General features: G+C 30.0%; 2 protein-coding genes across 2 annotated transcripts; both read left to right on the plus strand.

Moving 5' to 3' along the window:
- Window positions 1–3411: 3411 nt before the first annotated feature.
- BDCG_16569 (uncharacterized protein) lies at window positions 3412–4271 on the plus strand (the record flags this gene model as incomplete). The annotated part of the gene is made up of 2 exons (XM_045425784.1): window positions 3412–3479; window positions 4055–4271. 2 exons carry the CDS (start codon window positions 3412–3414, stop codon window positions 4269–4271), a joined length of 285 nt encoding a protein of 94 aa, XP_045280019.1.
- A 5500-nt stretch (window positions 4272–9771) lies between these two features.
- Window positions 9772–9981, plus strand: BDCG_16570 (uncharacterized protein; the record flags this gene model as incomplete). The annotated part of the gene is made up of 1 exon (XM_045425785.1): window positions 9772–9981. The coding sequence occupies one exon, from the start codon at window positions 9772–9774 to the stop codon at window positions 9979–9981; it is 210 nt and encodes a 69-aa protein (XP_045280020.1).
- Window positions 9982–20729: the final 10748 nt, after the last annotated feature.

Genomic DNA, 20729 nt, shown 5'->3' on the forward strand with positions numbered 1-20729 from the left:
TATTCTGATCTTTTCACAATTATAAGAAAAGAATGAAAAGAAATGAAGAAATCAGATGAACATCACACTTCAATAAGTGATGAGACTGTAGTCAGTCATACAATAACACACTGCAGACAGCAGGCATAACATAGTAAAGAGCAGTCTCAAAGCAGCAGACTTGCACATGAGTCAGATCACAGAAGAAAAAGAAATTCAGAGTTGAATTCAACTGTTTACATCAGTTCAATTGTGAAGATCACAGAGAACAAACTATCTGAAACATTCACAGACATATGAAATCAAGTCATCTCAATCTCTGAGAACACTCAGAGGTCAGACAAGATTAGTTTTAATAAGTCATTCACTGTAGTGATCTGAGCGGGTGAAGAGAGACAGTATAATACATGAGACAGAATTATAAAAAGTTGAAAGCTGCTGAACCTAGTCATTAAATGCTGTATCATATAGAGATCACATAAGAGTAGTGACTAGCAGATAGAGAAAAAGCATAAGAAAAGAGATAATGAATTAATCATCAATCATAAGAGTCAGCTGCAAAAGATAAATGTTATCATACACATTTCATTCATTTTCATACATCACACATTTAATCTATTTCCAACACCACATCACCTGAAAAATGTCAAAAATAAAGAAAATCTCAAAACTTGAGATCTGCAAGAGATTCAAGAATCACAAGCCACTCTCACAATAACATTATACACATCTTCAATTCCTCTATCACTCTGCATATGACATTAATGTCATTGATTGCAAGATTGACTGGAATGCCAATATAGAAATGCACACATGTACATGTAGAGAAATTGAAGAAGAGTGCAGAACCTGCAGAATCAGGAGTCAGAACAGAGAAGACAGAGACAGAAGAAACAGAAGAAGAAGAAGACACAGAATCAGATGAATAATAAGAGTCACTCAGAATTAAATACTTATAACTCAGTGTGTGCACAATCTTCTCTGCAGAGAAGAGAGAGAAAGTGACAGAAGAAGCTTGAGAGTAGAAGAGAGTAGTCTCAATGATATTATCATCTTCAATCAGAATGGCCTCTGACATCAGAGCAACTAAGAACCATTGTTAGCATATAAAAATCATAAAATCAGAAGTGAGAACAGTTACTGAACAAACATTCACTGATCTTAGAGTTGTACATGTAATTACAACATGCACAAGGCTCCTCAGAAAGAGAGAGAGAGACATGAGAAAATGCAGAAAGCAGAACACAGCATATGAACAGCTCATTTCCATGATAACATCTCAGACAAGACATATGAGCCTCACACTCATGAGTGTAAAAGAGTACAACATCTGCATTCTTATTTCTGAAAACACAGATATCTTTTGCCTGTATCACAAAGTCAGACAACAGATATCAGAGAATAGGCTGATACAGATCTATCATTCTGAAGAAATTTGTCAGAGCAGATATCTCAGTAATATTGAACTTTATAGTTGTGAAAAGTTTCTTGATATCTGTGAACATCATGACTTTGTGCACAGTAAAACTCATAACAATTTTCTTTAAGAACAGAAAAATCAGCATCAGATTGAAAAGATGAAAAGAAAAAGACTTACAATCTCAACACTGTTGAGAAGAGGGATGATTCTCTGATATAAATGAACAATTGTCTCATCACAAATATTTAAAATGAATGTAATAATCAGCATCTGTGACTGAGCTTCAGATAGTTGTGTCATACACAGTCTTTATACAATAAATTGTTCTGAGAGTTGATAAGAAGAGTGAGAGTGTACATGCTGAGAGATATAATTCATTAAGTCTATACAACATCTTCTTGAAACAGGGAGAGCTGGTAATGAAGGCAGAGATGACAAAACCAGGGGTAGCGGGAGTGGGAGAACCAGACATAGAGACAGGTGTAGAAGATTGAGAGAAAGCAGTAGAGAAAGAAACAGAGAGAGCAGGGAGAAATGCAGAAGATCTGATCATACATGACATGAATAATTTCTTCATTATCATATTCTTCAAGTTCTCAATCAATGATTTAACATTGAGTTCACTATTATCAGCAGATACAGATCTGTCAACATGTGAAGATTCTATATAAATAAAAACAAATATATCAGCATCTGCATTCATGCAAAATCATGTCAGAAAACACAATCAGAAACTCACTGAGAAGAGAAACAGTTGAGAATGTATAAGAAAGTGAAGAGAGTATATAAGAAGATGAAGAAGATGTGTCATTCATGATAGTATATTCTGGTGATTGTTAAAAGATAAACAAGTTCTGATCACATTTCACAATGTGTTACACTTACTGCTAATGAACTGCCTAATATGAGCACTATAATAATACTTGTTGTAAGAATGAGAGGTCATTGTCAGAAATGCATACAATATGATAGATGAACAGATGAAAAGAGTTGAACAGAAGAAGAGATAGAAATCTTGAATGAGATAGTAATGTTTGATAATGATGATGATAGAGAAGATGATTGAAGAATGAAAAAAGTTAGTGAATGAGAGATGTAATATAGTGAAAGTTTCTTTGTGAGAGTGTATACAGAATGCTAGTCAAATCAGAGATAGGTCACACAATTGTGAAATACTAGTGATGAGCTAATCTGCATGAAGCTAGGGTGTATGACATGGTCACATGGGTGTGACTGAATCTGGTGAGGGAGGATGTGGTTCGGAAGAATGTACAACTGTCAGATAATAACACAGCCGCTTCCGAACTACTAGTATACATGTACGCTTCTGAACTACTAGTGTACATGTACAAATGTAAAGGGGGCTCTAGCGGCCACTAATTAATTTAGCATATGAGATTCAATATATAAGAAGCCGGCGTACGCCTGTAATTGTACGCTGGCTTAAGCAACCTTTGAATCACACTGCTATGAACACATATACTCTGATTCTCAGTCATTCTCAATCGCCGATTCTCAGCTGCTATGAACATGTGTATATTCTTTCACCCTGAAGCTTCACCGCGTACATCATCACATACACATAGACTGGCCGCCGGGACCATGAATTTCACATTTGGTCCCATTTGGTCTGGTCTCATACATTTCTTGGCGTGAATCCCGCTGGGACTGGCTATCAAAAAAACAGGTAAAGTGACTATATATCAGATCTTAAAATGGAATCATGACTTGAAAAAAATGAGAAAGTGGTTTCATTTGATTTCATTTAGTCTCATTCTTGGCATAAAGTTACTATTTTTAGACATTTTAAGGTTTTTTTTAGACTATTTTTAATTTTTTAAAAAGTAAGACTTTTTGATAATGCTCAAATGAGATTTAAAGTCATTTAAAGCAATAAAAATAATTTAAATTGAGAAGTGAAAATCATAATTCTATTTGAAAAATGTGACAAGAGTAGACAGTAAGTCTCACTGAAACAGTATGAAACTACTATCTAATGTTAGAACTGTGTAATGGGATCTGTCGAATTGGCAATGAGACTATCAAAAATTCTGATCCTGGTCCCAGACACGGTCACACGGTCAGTCTACATACATATATAAATATTCATCTCACTTGCTGATTCTTGCACTTTCTCTTTCTTTTCTTCTTTAACATTTTTATCTTTGTTATATAAGACCTATCAATATAATACTGATCTATTCAGCGTAGGCCTCTTACAATTTAAGGCTTTCAATTTGATAGTTATACTCTCTATTTTTTGATTTTCTGCTTTCTACTGATGTGTCTTTGCTTTCTTGATTTGCTTGAATAAATTCTTCACTCTCTTCAGCATGACTGACTAGACTGATTTTCTCATAACTGTTGAGATGATAAGATAAAACTCATAAGTTTGAACCAGATTTTCAATTTCATCATTGAATTCATTAGAATATATTATACAATCTTTCTTTTCATGATTGCAGTTTGAACATGACTTTATACTTTCTTCAACTTTGTTATAAACAGATTCAATATGATGAGAGAAAATATATAAGACATAGTGGTTACACATCATTGACTTACTAGATTTGATAAGAGTATTCAGCCTGCTTACTGCCTCTTTCTCTTATACTTTTGCTGCTGCTGCATGTGTACACTTGAGAGTATCTTTAGTCATTTTAATGTTGTTGCTGCTGCTGTTGTTGCTGCTGTTATTACTGCTACTGCTGCTGCTGTTACTGCTGCTGCTGTTACTGCTGCTGCTGTGTCTGTTGCTGCTGTTGCTGCTACTGCTGTTGCTGCTGCTGTTGTTGATAATACTGTTATTGCTGTTGTTACTGTTGCTGTTATTACTGTTGCTGTTGTTACTGTTACTGCTGCTATTGAATAAAACAATAGATCACTGACATTCTTGATATACTATGCACATTAGATATCTTAATATTAGAATTTTTAATATTTAAAACATTCTATTACAACTGGCAGAATACTAATCTTGCTGAAGATGAGAAGAGCTGAGTGAACTGAAAAAATCAATATTTGCATTGTGATATGATTGTAAGAAGAAGAAAGAAAGAAAGAAAGAAAAAGAAGATGATAAGTTATTCTTCTTATATATGTTATTGATTCATCTTTGCAGGTTATTATACAATGAATGCAAATACTTTTATATTTCATCTCTGAGTGTAATCAGCACATCTGACAGATTTTATTCATATCTTAATACTTTCTGTGCAGGCTATCACTGAATGAATTACAGCTATTTTGAATATAAAATCATTTCTATTAACTAGAAACAAGTGTTCAATGCACTGTCAGAAATATATCTACAGAATTCAAGATTTTCTGATGCAGTAAAATCAGTGAATTCTCTGCAGTCATAACTATACAAATTATAAGATAGAGAATATGACAACTTTCTTCAGTGAATATCAAGACAGGTATATTCTAATTATATATATTAAAGTATATATTAACTAATTTATAAAACTCATAGAAAACTAAATATATTGAAATATAAATAGATTGTGTTGAAAATCTCTACATCACTGATCTGTCTTTTGCTGAAAGTATCTCTGAAAATTTGATCTTTTTTCACATCTTCTCTCATATATCTTTTATTAGATGTCTCTTTTTTGCTGTTGAGATATTCTGAATCATCTCAGCAAAGTCATCTCTGATAATTTGCTGATATTCAGAAATATCACTTATCAGATCTTAGAATATCAGAATATTTTATCATTACAGTATACCTGCAGTGGAATTTTCATTTGTATCAGTATTATCAAATATTTTAACCTGAGTGATAAGTAGACTGGCCGCCGGGACCATGAATTTCACATTTAATCTCATTTGATCTGGTCCTATACATTTCTTAGCATGAATCCCGCTGGGACTGACTATCAAAAAAACATGTAAAGTGACTATATATCAGATCTTAAAATGAAATCATGACTTGAAAAAAATGAGAAAGTGATCTCATTTGATTTCATTTAGTTCCATTCTTGACATAAAGTTACTATTTTTAGATATTTTAAGGTTTTTTTAGACTATTTTTAATTTTTTAAAAAGTAACACTTTTTGATAACACTCAAATGAGATTTAAAGTCATTTAAAGCAATAAAAATAATTTAAATTGAGAAGTGAAAATCATGATATCATTTGAAAAATGTGATAAGAGTAGACAGTAAGTTCTACTAAGACAGTATGAAACTACTATCTAATGTTAAAACGGTGTAATGAGATCAGTCAAATTGATAATGAGACTATTCAAAAATCTGATCCTGATCTCAGACACGGTCACACGGTCAGTCTAGTTGTACGATTAATATATATCTCTATTTTTCAGAATCAGTTTCTAGTTTTTCAATCTGAAGTTTTCAATTCAATATCTTTAACTAATGAATATTCAACTTATGTTTCATATATCATGATTCTCACTCAGAGAATTGATCAAAGTCAATGATTTGTCACACTCAGTAAAAAACCAGAAAGAACTTTTCAGCAGTAAATGAATTACAGAAGTATTCAAAGATGATTGATTCTTTATAGCAGTTATATAATCTAATTACTGCTGAAGCTTTCTCTGCTCTTTATCTTCTTGTATTGAATATAATTCTATATTAATAAATGATTAGCTAAGTTGATCAAAAAAATTTTAATATCTCACTGAAAAGTTTCAAATTCTTCTAAGATATCTCACTGAAAAGTTGATATATTTGCTAAAATCTAATACTACTTATCTTCATTTCTTTGAGAGTTCAGAACTTTCATGTTTTAATCACATTTAACATCATTATTCTGCTGAATGAAAAGATGTATGATATTTTATTCTTTATTTTTATCACACTTGTAACTGTTCAATTCAAATTATCTTTATTAAAAGAAAGAAAATATATTCATTTTATCTTCAGATGCAGACACTGCTCTGTCAGCTGAATTTCCTTCTTATACATTTCTGCATCTGAATGCTGAGTTCAGTGACATCTTTTTGATAAACTACTTAATATCAGTGATGAGTTTGACTTCTTCTCATCTGACTGATGTTCACTATTACTGCTACTATATTCATTCTATGTTCAGATATATTAATATCAGATTTCTTTTGAAATCAGTGATTTGTCTTATTAAATCTATCAGATGAGAGAGTTTAAAGAGATCTAGTAGAGCAGAATTCATGACAATATTCATGTTCAGAATCTTAATAGAGCTCTGATAAATTTGTGATATGAATAGAAATATAGTGATTTAATTCTTCATATTAAATTAATATAGATTGTCACTGATTATAACTCTTATTAATATATTTCTTTTCAGTAATTCAATCTCATCTCTTTATTTTATTAAGATCACTCATTCACTTCATTTATATCTTTTCAACTACACAACTTTTTTCTACAAATTATATCAGAAAGTAAAATATTGTGTCTATTTAATTAAAATCTGAAACACTATCTGTTATCTGTCTCTAGATAAGAATCTGAAGATGATTAATATCTCTCTTTTCTGAAAACTGTAAATGAAGATTTTATTAACAGTGATTCAGATATTGATGCTTCTGATGAAGAAGTATTACTATTCTCAGTAAGTTTATCACTTTTAATATCTCTATTAATATAAAAACTAATATTTTCTAAAGAGAGAGTCATATAATGAGAATGCTGCTGATAATATTGAGTATATTAAATAACTTTTGAAAGCAGCTGCTGAGAAGAATATTTTTGAAAATAATGATTAAGAGAATTCTGATAAGTCAGTTACTGATAATATTAAAATATCAGCTGCTAATACAATTACTGTTACTATTACTAATTAATTTATTAATTCTGATTCAGCAATTAATATATCTTACAAAAACAGTAATTTTGAAATGAATTCATTTATTCTGATAATAAGACTCTGAGCTGAAGAGTCAGATATTTCCTGAAAAAACTATAAATTACTACTATAAATTCTGTGTGTATTAAAGAATATATCACTGATAAGTCTGCTCTCTGAAGATCTATTAACTCTGAAAAAGTAATACAGCACACAATTTCTCATTTTATCAGTCAAGAAAATCTCAATTTTAATAGTATTATTAATATAAATGTCAACTCTGTGTTCTGCTCAGAAAAATCTTGCTAAATTCTTCCTAAGATTACTATACTATTAAAATCTGATTCTCTTGATATCTGCTTCTCTTAAATTCTCAACTTTTCAGTGATAAATGTATATAGAAATGATAGAAATTATCAACAATCTTACAGAGTTATAACAATCTCACAGTTGAAAGAGCTCTGTTAAATATTATTCTGGTAAATTTATCTAATATTTATTAATAAATAAATATATTTTTTCTTCTGATTTTATTCAGTATCAGTGTGAGAATCTTGAATACTACTGTAAATCAGAGTTGAATAATATATCTTATATTAAAAGAGTGTATTTTATCAGATATAATCACTGATATTCAGATATGAGATCTTATATAATAGTTCTGAAAGTTCAAGAATGTGGCGGGCTGCGCCCGATCAATTATATAGACTATTCCATTACACTTCATAGATTCTTCCATTCCCGATCGCCGGTCCGCGGCCGCTACGAACGGGCGTAGCGTACACTTCAATTCTCGGCCATTCCTGATCACTGATCCGCGGCTGCTATGAACGCGCGTAGCATACACTCTGATTCTCTGTCATTCCTGATCACCAATCCTCAGCTGCTACAAAACATGTGTAGCATACACTCTGATTCTCAGTTATTCCTGATCACTAATCCTCAGTTACTATGAATATGTGTATATTCTTCCACCCCGAAGCACCATCACATAGATGTATAAATATCCACCTCAATTGCTGATTCTCACACTTTCTCTTTCTTTCCTTCTCTAACATTTTTATCTTTGTTATATAAGACCTATAATATTATACTGATCTATTCAGCGTAGGCCTCTTACACTATAAAAATGTTCATTGTCTTCTTATTAGGAAACAATTATTCACACATCATTAGACTGGCTGCTGAGACTATGAATTTCACATTTGATCTCATTTGATCTGATCTCATACAATTCTTGGCGTGAATCCCGCTGGGACTGACTATCAAAAAAACATGTAAAGTGACTATATATCAGATCTTAAAATGAAACCATAACTTGAAAAAAATGAGAAAGTGATTTCATTTGATCTCATTTAGTTTCATTCTTGGCATAAAGTTACTATTTTTAGACATTTTAAGGTTTTTTTTAGACTATTTTTAATTTTTTAAAAAGTAACACTTTTTGGTAATGCTCAAATGAGATTTAAAGTCATTTAAAGCTATAAAAATAATTTAAATTGAGAAGTGAAAATCATGGTTTCATTTGAAAAATGTGATAAGAGTAGACACTAAGTCTCACTGAGATAGTATGAAACTACTATCTAATGTTAAAACTGTGTAATGAGATCAGTCAAATTGATAATGAGACTATCAAAAAATCTGATCCTGATCCCGGACACAGTCACACGGTCAGTCTACACAAAATCTTCTTATCAGAAATGATTATTCATTGAGAGATATCTGAATGTGTAACAATGTATAAGAAATAGAGAAACAGTTAAACAGTTAAGTGAACACTGAGTTCTCAGATAGTTCTCAGATAGAAGCTTGCTCATCAGTCACTCTAACTCTGTAACAAGATCTTATGAAGAGAGTAAGATTTTACAAGAGAATGATAATGAAAGACCTAAGAGTTCTGACACTCAGATGTATGAGAATACAATTACACTTCTTCAGATTTCATGAATATCATACATCTGATGATTGATATAATCATGTCTAATGATAATATGAAACCCTTGAACATGAGCATAGATGCAGTGTCACAGTGACTTCAAGCAATGTTGAAACTACAATAATAATAAATAGCTGATATGCATGCAACTCAACAACATCAATATGAAGAGATTCAATAATTATCACAACAAGAAACTTATGCAATTTCAACATCTACAGAATTGAATATAAAAGTACTGAAAGAATGCTTAGATGCTTCTACATATTTTAATACTTCTGATCTCACTCTCTACTTATTATGAAGAATGAAAATGCTCATGAAACTGAGTGTAGATGAAGATTTCATCAGTTCATTAATCAATCAAGATTAGTATATCAATGAATGATTGAAGAATTGCATGAAACACAAGTTTCATTCATGAATGAAAGCATGCAAATCAGCATTGCAAACACCTGACAATATTATGAAACATCTTGATATTCTGTTTCAAGACACTGCCATGCAATAGAAAGCATTAGATTGATTACAGAGTGTCTGACAGAGAAACACTTCTCTTACAACATTCATCTCTGACTTCAACATCAATATTCTAGAAGTGGATGATCAGTCTTGAGAGAATTGAATGAAGATTAGCATGCTCAAGAAGACATTGACTTTTGAACTCTTACAGACTCTTGTAAGCACAGATGAAGACTCAACTTATGAAGACTTCTACACACAGCTTCAGACATTGAATGACTGTCTTACCAAGCTCAAGAGTATACAGAACAGTGATAGAAGACATTACATCTCAGTCACTTATACATCTGCACTGAAGAACAATGATGCAGAGGCCATGAACTGAATAGATTTAAATGTCTATGTATAAGCAAGAGTTTCTGCTGTTTGAACAGGTCTCTGAGTCTCTGAGATCACTCCTGAAGAAGTCACTGATTGATGTCAATGTGAAGTGTGTATTAACTGTAACTGATCAGAACACATTGCTTTCAACTGCTGATTGATCTATGTGTCTTCATACTTGAGAGAAAGATCAGTGTCTTCTCATTCAAAGAATGAATCAGTATCTGTCTGCATCAACCATGTTACATTAGAGAAAGATTTGAAGAATAACTATGAGAATGTCTTAGTGAAACAGAGAAAAGATTAGCTTCTATTCAAATTCACAAACAGAAGCTTGAAGAGATCAGATGATAGCAATTTGAAGAGAAAATAATAAGGAATATAATTCTTGTATCTACTTTGATTGATAACATGTATAATATGAAAGTCATAATAGACAGCAGTCCATGCCACTATGCAATGATAAAATCTTCAGTTGTAAGATGTCATAATCTTCAGTATATTTCTTTATCAAAACTCTGACTTCTTGCAGAATTTGATGATTCAAAAGATATTTGTACTTATTACATAGTGAAGCTGATCATAGATGTGAGAGAACATCAATATGAGAATGTCTATATATATGAAGTTGATAATCTTGATTATAATCTTATATTAGAACTTGTCTGACTATCTGAACAAGGCATCTTATTGAATACTTGAAACAGAAGCGTGATATTCTCTAATAATGATAGAATTCACAAAGATGATATTCACAAGATCATGAATCTAACACAGATCTCTGTCAATGCATATGAAATACTCTGAAAAAGAAGTCATTATCAAAATCACTGACAGAGTCACTGATAAGTTCACTGACAGCAGAATCATGTATTAATCTATTCTGTCAGTCTGGCTAATATTAAAAAGACTCTAGAAAAGTTATTCTGTATTATAATAACAGATTCTTATACAAAACTCTCTTAATAATATCATGAATATCTAGATGTCTTCTGACAAGATAATATTATGAATATACCTCTCTTATAAGATTCTGAAGTGAATCACAGTATTAAGTTAGAAAAAAAGAATAATAAGAACTCTGAACTGCTATGAGATTCTCTTTATAACATGTTCTGAGATGAACTTCTTCTTCTTCAAAAGACACTCAATGATGTATTGAATAAAGAATTCATACATATTAGCAACTCTTTCACTGCAGTCTCTATTCTCTTTGTAAAGAAATCAGATGAAGAACTTCAATTCTGTGTAAACTACTGAGATCTGAACAGATTGACAAAGAAAGATTGATATCTCTTATCTCTTATCAATGAAACTCTAGCACAGATCAGATGAGCTCAATAGTTTATAAAACTAAATGTTATTACTGTGTTTCATAAGATTTGTATTACTGAAGAAGATGAATAACTTACAGCATTTTAAACATATTATAATCTCTTTGAATGAATAGTCACATTCTTTGAATTAGCTAATATCTTCAGTATATTTCAGAAGTATATTAACTAAGCACTCTGAGATTTTCTTAATAAGTTTGTATCTGCTTATCTAGATAACATTCTCATCTTCATTGATGAATTCAGAAAAGAATATCAAGAATATATGTGAAAGATATTATAACAGCTATAAGAAGTAGAACTACTGATAGATATTGATAAGTATGATTTTAAAGTCAAGAGTATCAAGTATCTGAGTTTTATTATAGAAGCTGATAAGAGAATTTGAATGAACTCTGAGAAAGTCTCTGTCATTCTTGAATGAGAAGCTTTATATACTGTGAAAGATATATAAAGCTTCATTGAATTTGTTAACTTCTATTGATGATTTATATGAAACTTCTCAGATATCATAAGATCACTTACAGATATTACTAAGAAAGACTCAGTATTTCAATAATCAGTGAATATCAAAGCTGTATTTACACAGATAAAAAAGATGTTCATTAATATCTCTCTACTGATAATATTTAATTCTAATCATAAGACAGTTGTTGAAGCTGATTTCTCTGACTATGTGACAGAAGAAGTAATATTGTAATATAATAATAAAGATATTCTACAATTATATGTCTTCATGTCTAAGAAACTGAGTCTCACTGAATACAATTATAAGATCTATGATAAGAAACTTCTTATGATTATACACTATTTAGAAGAATGAAACTCTGAACTCTGAAGTATCTCTGAATTTGAGATAGTTATAAATTATAAGAACTTCAAATACTTTATAACTATCTATAAACTTACTGAATAATAAATGTGATAATCTGAGTTTCTAAGCTGCTTTCATTTTATAATATACTACTGTTCTGACAGTCAGAACTCAATGACAGATACTCTCTTATAATAAGAGTAAGATATATTATCTGATGTAACAGATACTCACTGAATAAACTGAGAGCATCAGCTCTTACATCTGAAGATATTAATTAATTAAGATAGAATAGCTCACAGTATTATATATACTTCTCTGATTAGAACTGATATTAATATCTTCAGTTCTTCTACACTGAATGAACTATAGTATACAGCAGCTCAGACTGATGAACTTCTTCAGATTCTCACTGAAGCAGTATATTAAGAAGTACTCTGATTTTCTTCAGAACTATGTATAAGAACTGATATCTTAGAATACTTAATTAATGATAATAATACTCTACAATTCTGTAAATAATGCTGAGTCTCTCACTCTGAACTCTTACACACTCAGATAATGTAAGAGATACATGATTTATATATAATCAGTCATCTGAGCTGTGAATAACTGTATAAAATAATCTTTTAAGAATTCTACTGATCTGAGATATTAAATAGTATCAGATGCTTTATCTGAAACTGCAATCACTGTTCTTTTATTATCTTATGAAAGAATCATAGAAAAGATCTACTGAAATCACTTAATATCTCTGATAGAATCTGATAAGATGTAGTAATTAACTTCACTATTAATCTATCTAAGAGTAAGAGCTGCAGAAATATTCTGATTATTATTAACTGACTAAGTAAGAGTGTAATATTAAAATCTTATAATAAGATAAACACTGAACAAGTCACTGAAGTCTTCTTACAGAGTTTATTCTATCAGATGTATACATTATTGAGATTGATAGTATTAAATTAAAGCTGTTAATTTATAAGTACTCTCTGAACAAGAATCTGTCAAGTTCTTAAGATTATATACTATCTATTAACTATCTATCACTCTGAGACTGATGATGCATCAGAACAGACAATTCAGACTGTAAAGAATTATCTTTATAAGTTCTGTAATTATTTATAAGATAATTGATATAATCTTCTTCTACATGCAGAGATTGCTATTAACAGTCAAGATATTATTTCAACAGATATAAGTCTGTTCTTTCTGATACACAGATATCATATGAAAGTGTCAAATCTTCTAGAGATTACACAGTTCACACTGAATCTCTGCAGTCTGATTCAGATTGCTGATAATATAGTAATAAAGCTCTGAGATATCTGTGACTGAGCAGAGATCTTTATAACAACTGTGAAATAAGATTAAAAAGATTAAATTAATATCTGACAAGATTCTGCAGAGCAGTATAAGATAGAAGATCTTGTATAATTGAATCTCAAGAATATATGAATTACATGTTCATCTTGTTCACTAGACTACTATCATATCAGATATAAAGTGATAGAAGTTCTAGATAGTCACAACTACTGTCTTGACACATTATCAGAGATTCATAATATATTTCATATGAGCTTGCTCTGTCACACTGTCACTGATCTATTCTCTTCTCAGCTGACTTTCAACTGACAGTCACCAGACATCATAGAAGAAGATAATGAGCTTGAGTGAGAGATTGAAGATATTCTTGATGAGAGATTTCACAGTCACAGCTGACAATATCTTGTGAAATGAGTTGGCTATGATTAATTGACCTGGACTCTGAGTTTCATGTTATCTGAAACAGCAGCTCTTGACTGATGAGAACTGCTTCTGAAAAGAAGGGGCTAATGTGGCAGGCTGCGCCCGATCAATCATATAGACTATTTCATTACACTTCATAGATTCTTTCATTCCCAATCGCTGATCCGCGGCCGCTATGAACACGCGTAGCATATGCTCTGATTCTTGGCCATTTCTGATCGCTGATCCGCGGCTGCTATGAACGCGCATAGTATACACTCTGATTCTCAGTCATTTCTGATCACTGATTCTCAGCTGCTACAAAACATGCATAGCATACACTCTGATTCTCAGTCATTTTCAATCACTGATTCTCAGCTGCTATGAACATGTGTATATTCTTCCACTTCAAAGCACTACCACATACATGTATAAATATCCATCTCAATTGCTGATTCTTGTACTTTCTCTTTCTTTCCTTCTCTAACATTTTTATCTTTGTTATATAAGACCTATAATATTATATCAATCTATTCAGTGTAGACCTCTTACAAAGAAGCTGTTCACTATACTCTGCAGACTATACAAAGATTACTGTTCTTGAAATCATTATTTAGTCTCTTTGAAATAATTATAATAAAGAATGAGATGAAATATATTTTAATTATTCAAGTTCTTAATTAATTTAATATTTATATAAATATAATATTTAAATTAAGTTCTGATCTGTTAATATATAAGAGTTAAGATTAGTATTTTCTTCACTGAGTTATAAGAACTAAAACTGAGATAATTGAGATATAATCATATTATAAATCTTCACTGATTTGAACTGAGTTGAAAATTACAGTATATGAATGAGATCTTTTGAAAAGTATATTTTACTCTGATGTACAAGTTATTTTCCTATCATATCAATTGTTTATTAATGAATTTGATTTATATCAGCGAGTTCGTGGTGGAGCGCTTTTGCTTAAAAGACTCAAGAGAAGAAAGTAAACAGCTGTCTAAATACTCTGATAAAGCAGCCTAGTAAACTGAACAATGTATGAGCACTGCATTAAGTATATTTTTCTCTGTTATTTAAATACTGCTTATAATAAGATAAAGAGAAGCTTAAAGTCCTATATAAATTACACCTATAAGAAAAAGAGATGTATAATTATCTCTGAAAAATTAAAAGAATAAGTTAATAATCTGATCTGAATTCGTGAATTTTATCATTCTTCATCAGATTAATTTAAGACAATAATAAAGAAGACTATATTAAAATCAGTAAAGAATATCTTAAAATAAATTAAGAAAGTCAAGACTCAGTAACAGAAAGCAGAAACTTAATATATGAAAAGTATTAATATTACTCTAAAAGCTCTGAATATTATAATCAGTACTGTTAAAAAGATAAAAATTGAGATTGAAAAGACAAAGTTAAATATTGAAAAGATAAAGCTTAAGCTTAAAAAGAAGAAAGTTACTGTTAAGAAGATGAAAGTCATTATTAAGAAGATTAAATTAAAAATTAAGAGAAGCAGGCTTACAGTATAGCATGAGATTTTAATGATAGTAAATCACTATATTAAAGCTTAAAAATAAGTAATGATTAATCTTATAAATGTCATGAATAATAAATATCAATGAGAATGTATTAAATATTACTATCAAAATATGTGAAATATTGAAGTAATTTAAAAGATTCACTAAGCACTGATAGAAGTGTAATAATAAATCTGATAATAGTAATAATTCTCTTTCTATCTCTACTACTGATGCTGATGCTGATGCTGATACTGATATTAATACTGATATTTCTACTACTACTGCTGATTTTTCTCTCTCTCTCTTCTCTAATATTCTAACTCTGATTAATTCTCTGACTATAAGCAGCTTCAGAAATCTGAACATTCTCAGAGAAAAAGTAAGTTAGAATTAGTAAAATAATTCCCAGATTTATATAGAAGGTGATAATGATATAAGATGAATAAATATATTATTTTCAATTCTCTCTCTGAAACTTTCTCTCTTAAACAGTAAATAATTATTAATACTGACTCTTTAAAAACTCTAATATTAATTCACAAGTTTACAGAAATGAATACTACTGATGTGAATATGACAGAAAATGATAATAATAAGAGATAGATAATTCAGAGAATTTAGAAGAAATTAAATAGAGATATGACAGATTTTCAATAGAGAATAATTTCAGTAAATAAGATGTTTTTTAGAATTAGTAATTATATAGATAGAAATCAGTGATATTATTAATACAATAATAATTTTTTCCTGTTCATAACTTGTTTATGATTTCACAGCTTATTCATTATTATATTAAGATTTACAGTTTGATGACAGTGTCAGTGACTGGCACAGCGGAACAATCATAACCTGGTTGTATAATAAGCCTACGTTTTTCTGGTATAGGTGTTATGATCAGCGACACGTGACACGGGTGAAATGTGTGAAATGATTAATCTGTTATATTCATGTAGAAAGAGCTAGCTATATATATTACATATAAGATCACGTGTAGGCGGAGCGGTCGCTACGGCAATGTTACTAGAGTGAATGCTACACCTCTTCTCACATTGCTATGTAAGATTATAAACACTATAATAAAGAATCAATCTTCTCTTGCAGATCTAGCTATGTTATTCTCAAATTCATTCAAATCATACTACCTGCATTGAGTTTGTGTATTCTGTTCCTCTTCATCTGTAAAACCTAGTAAATCAAGAAATCAATGAAATGCAATTATGTTCAAAAGTTTAGTTAATTCATCTGCTGTCATTTCTTCAGTTGAGATATAATCAATTAAGATTATGTTATTATTCAACTGACTACAGATGTAATGAAATCAGATATCAATATACTTGCTTCTTATAGTGATTGTAGTTACTGTGATAAGATCAATCACCTTCTTATTATTCATCTTAATTGACAGAAGATCTTCTGTTTCAATAAAGCTCAGATTCATTATCATACTTCTCAATCATATTGCTTCACATACAGCTTTGCTCAACATCATGTATTTGACCTTATTAGAGCTTAAGAATACACAGAGTTGCTTACTCAATTATCATGAAATTGATATATTTCTCAATTTGAAGATGTAACTGAATGTAGATTTATAATTATCATTCAATGAGCTGACTCAATCAGAATCTGTATATCTGACTGACATGTATATCATGTTCAGAAATTCATTCTCAGATTTCTCATCATCATTCTTTGTATAGAATATATCAATCTCACATATTTCTTTCAAATATTGAATGATGTGTAATAGAGTCTTTCACATCTTAGAGATGAAAGCAGTGTTCTTCTATATCAGTAGAGATGCTGTGCAGGTGATATTTAGTTACAGCTTGACAGCTAAGTATTGCAGATATCTGATATTATGCTGAAATTATTGCTTTGTAAAATCACTTTCTTTTTCAGAGATGAGAAAGTTATCTAGATGTAGATTCTCATTCATAAGTGTATAAACAGCAGTTATATTATCTAGATGAAAATCTTCTATTAATTCATTGATATAATATCAGAGTGTTAATTTAATTTCACTCTTTATATATTTCACTTTCATTTCTAGATATTTTGTGAATTTCTTTAAGTCTTTGATCTCTAGTTTTTACTGTAAAATGTTGATAAGTTAATCAGCATTCTTCAGAACATCTGCAAAGATATGAAGATTATCAAGATATATAATTATATACAGGTGTTTTTGAGCTGAATGCTTTTAAAGAGCAGGGTTATAAGAACTCAGACTGAAGTCATTTTCTCACAGTATAGCTGTTAAGTAGTCATATCATATTTTAGCAGCTGAATTCAATTTATATAGAGATTCTTCAACTGCACAGATAAGTATACACTGAGTTTCTTATTTAAAGTCTGTGAATTGTCTTATATAGACTGTTTTCTCTAATCTATCATACAGATATGTCATTACTATATTCACTTATTATAGAGTTTAATCACACTTTGCAGCAATTATAAATGTCATTTAATTTATTATATCTGTAATCACAGAGATGTAAGTCTTCTGATGAGTATCTCTCTTCAATCAGTTATTATATACAACTCATTGAGATTTTCACAATATATCATTCTCATCAGCATTGAAATCATCAGAGTGATTCTTTTCAATGAATACTTAGTGATCAGATGTCACTGATTCATTATATGAAATATCAGAATGTGAAATAAGTGTTCAGATCTTGCACCTCTCAAGGTCAGATATTTCATATTGTATTGATTGCTTTCAATAATCTCTTATCATCTCTGATCTACTCATAGCATTCTTATGTGATTTTAGAAGAAAATTAGTAATGAGAGTGAGAGTGTAAGCTGTAAATGCCTTCATCAGCTGCATTCAATCTGTACTCATCAATTCAGAAATGTCAGAATTCTTCATTAAATAAGTGATAGAAACAGTGTCAGTTGCTGTAGTTGTAGTTATAGTAATCTTCAGCATTTCTTACACTTTTGCAGGAAAAATCACATCACTTGTGTCAATAATTTTATCTGTTGTAGAGCTTCACAAGTGATAGATTGAATATTCATGAAATCTAATAAGCTTATATGAATTAGCTCATGCAGACAACTTATTTAACAGCTTCTATAATTTATGAAGATGAGTAAAAACATCAGTTTCAAGCTCATGAAAATGTGTGATCTGCAGCAGAATGTTCATCAATGCTGAAAAGAGAATTGTATAAAAGCTATGAACAGCTTCTTTACTATTGTCATCTGCAACTGCAGATCAATACTTTTCATTATATAGAATTATAAACATGAGTGTATTATTTATGATTGAAACAACTGTTTTCAGAATGTTCATTCAGAATTTCTTCAGAATCTTCTTACTGATAAGAACTGCTCTGACACAGATTATAATCATATGTATTCTGCGCTCAGACACATTATCTTGATGTAGTGATTGAGAAGTAGTTGATTTTCATACTGTGTTATAATTGATAAATAATGCTGTAATCTTCATGAATCTGAATACATCATTAATATTGATTCTGACATATACTGATGCAGTAAAACCTAGGTGCTTCATGAATTGAACTCAGTATGTATAGTAATTGTAAGCTTGATTCTTGATATGTAAGAAATAGATTCATCTATATCTGATTATATCATCTGTGATTAATATATAATATTTATTACTCTGCTGCAATTTAACAGAGTGATCTGTAGACTTGCTCAATATTCATCTACTATCTGTAAGATTGATATGAATCTGCTTCATTGAGTGTACAGCCTGTGATATGAAGATAATTGAGTATTTATATATTATACTCACTTTAACACAGGTGTTGCAAAAGAAATTGATCTTGATGTCTTTGATACAGATGTCAGATAACAGATTCTTTGTCAATACTATAATAGCTCTCACATGTATATATCTCAGATTAACATGTCACTCTGTAAGTATTTTCATGATTGTAGATGATTCTTGATATTGAGGTTGATCATCAGTGAGATCATTGTTATCAATAGCAGTTATGACTTTAGTATAGTCATTATTATATATATATAATATCACTGTGAAGTAGACTGCTTTAGACTCATGATATATATTAACTTCTGATATTCTTTCAACTATTTTATAAATTGAGTTTTAAGATATACAGATTGCAGTGAAAATCACTTCACTTAATACTTTAATAATGAAATAGAACAGAGTGTTCAAGCTTGAAAGCTTATATTGAAAACTCTGATTCTTCAACCTGATAAATGACAATAGATTGACTGTGAAGTTAAGAATATAATAAATATCACAGACAGTGATATTCTCTTCTTCAGATTCTAGAAGAAGATTGCTGATCTCTTTGATATGACTGTAATCTCTGTTCACTGTATGAATCTTCATATTATTATTGTACATCTTCTGCTGAATGAGAGACTGCTTTTCATCTGTTATATGAAAACTCACACATGTGTCAAGAAATCAAGGTTTGTTTATTGTATCAATAGTTGCTGAAAAAGCAATTGTCATATTGACAGCTGCAGATTATGAGATCATAAGATCAGAGAATTTCTTCTTCTTATTATCTTTATTCTTCTTTTTATCCTTCTGCTTGCTGCATCTGCTGATACTGATATTATTACTATTATTCTTCTCAGATGTAATAATATATTTCTTGTTTAACTTATATCACTGTTCAGTAGCAAGTTCTGAATACAGATATTAAGAGATGTTTTTTCAGTGTCATTTTAAACTGTATATCTCACATTTGAAACTGCATGTGAATAATGTAGAGAGAGTTATAATAGTTGTATTAACTCACTAAGACTTAGAATGTTCATTCTTGAACTTATTTATATAATTTATCAACTGTTTCATAAGATTATTAATATTGATATTATGTATAGAGTTCTCATCAAATGTGTAGAAATTATCTAAATGTGTCTTAAGAAAAGACTTTTGATGCTTCTTCAGATCAATAAGAAAGAGATTATAATAGAAGTCTTTCAAGTTATTTATTAATTTCTTATAATATGTAACTAGATAATGAAATCTTCTCTGAAATATCAGATAATTATTATCTCTGATATGTAAGATAATGAATTTCTTCATAATATTTATATATTTCTCTGCAAGTGAGATAGTATATTCAATCTTAATTCTTTCTCATAGTATGACTGTATTATCTGACTTAAGAGTTTCAATAATTATATGTACAGATTCTAATAAGAACTACAACATACATTGATATAATACTTTGATATGAATACTTCATTTTTCAGTACTTAATATGTCTTGACTGATGTCTTCTGAACAGATATATTGATTCTTTATAAGAATATCAGATTCATTAATAACTTCAGTATCTGTAAGAATTTCTGTATATCAGATCTTATAATTAT

Source organism: Blastomyces dermatitidis (genome assembly GCF_000003525.1).
Source record: "Blastomyces dermatitidis ER-3 genomic scaffold supercont1.2, whole genome shotgun sequence".
NCBI lineage: Eukaryota > Fungi > Ascomycota > Eurotiomycetes > Onygenales > Ajellomycetaceae > Blastomyces > Blastomyces dermatitidis.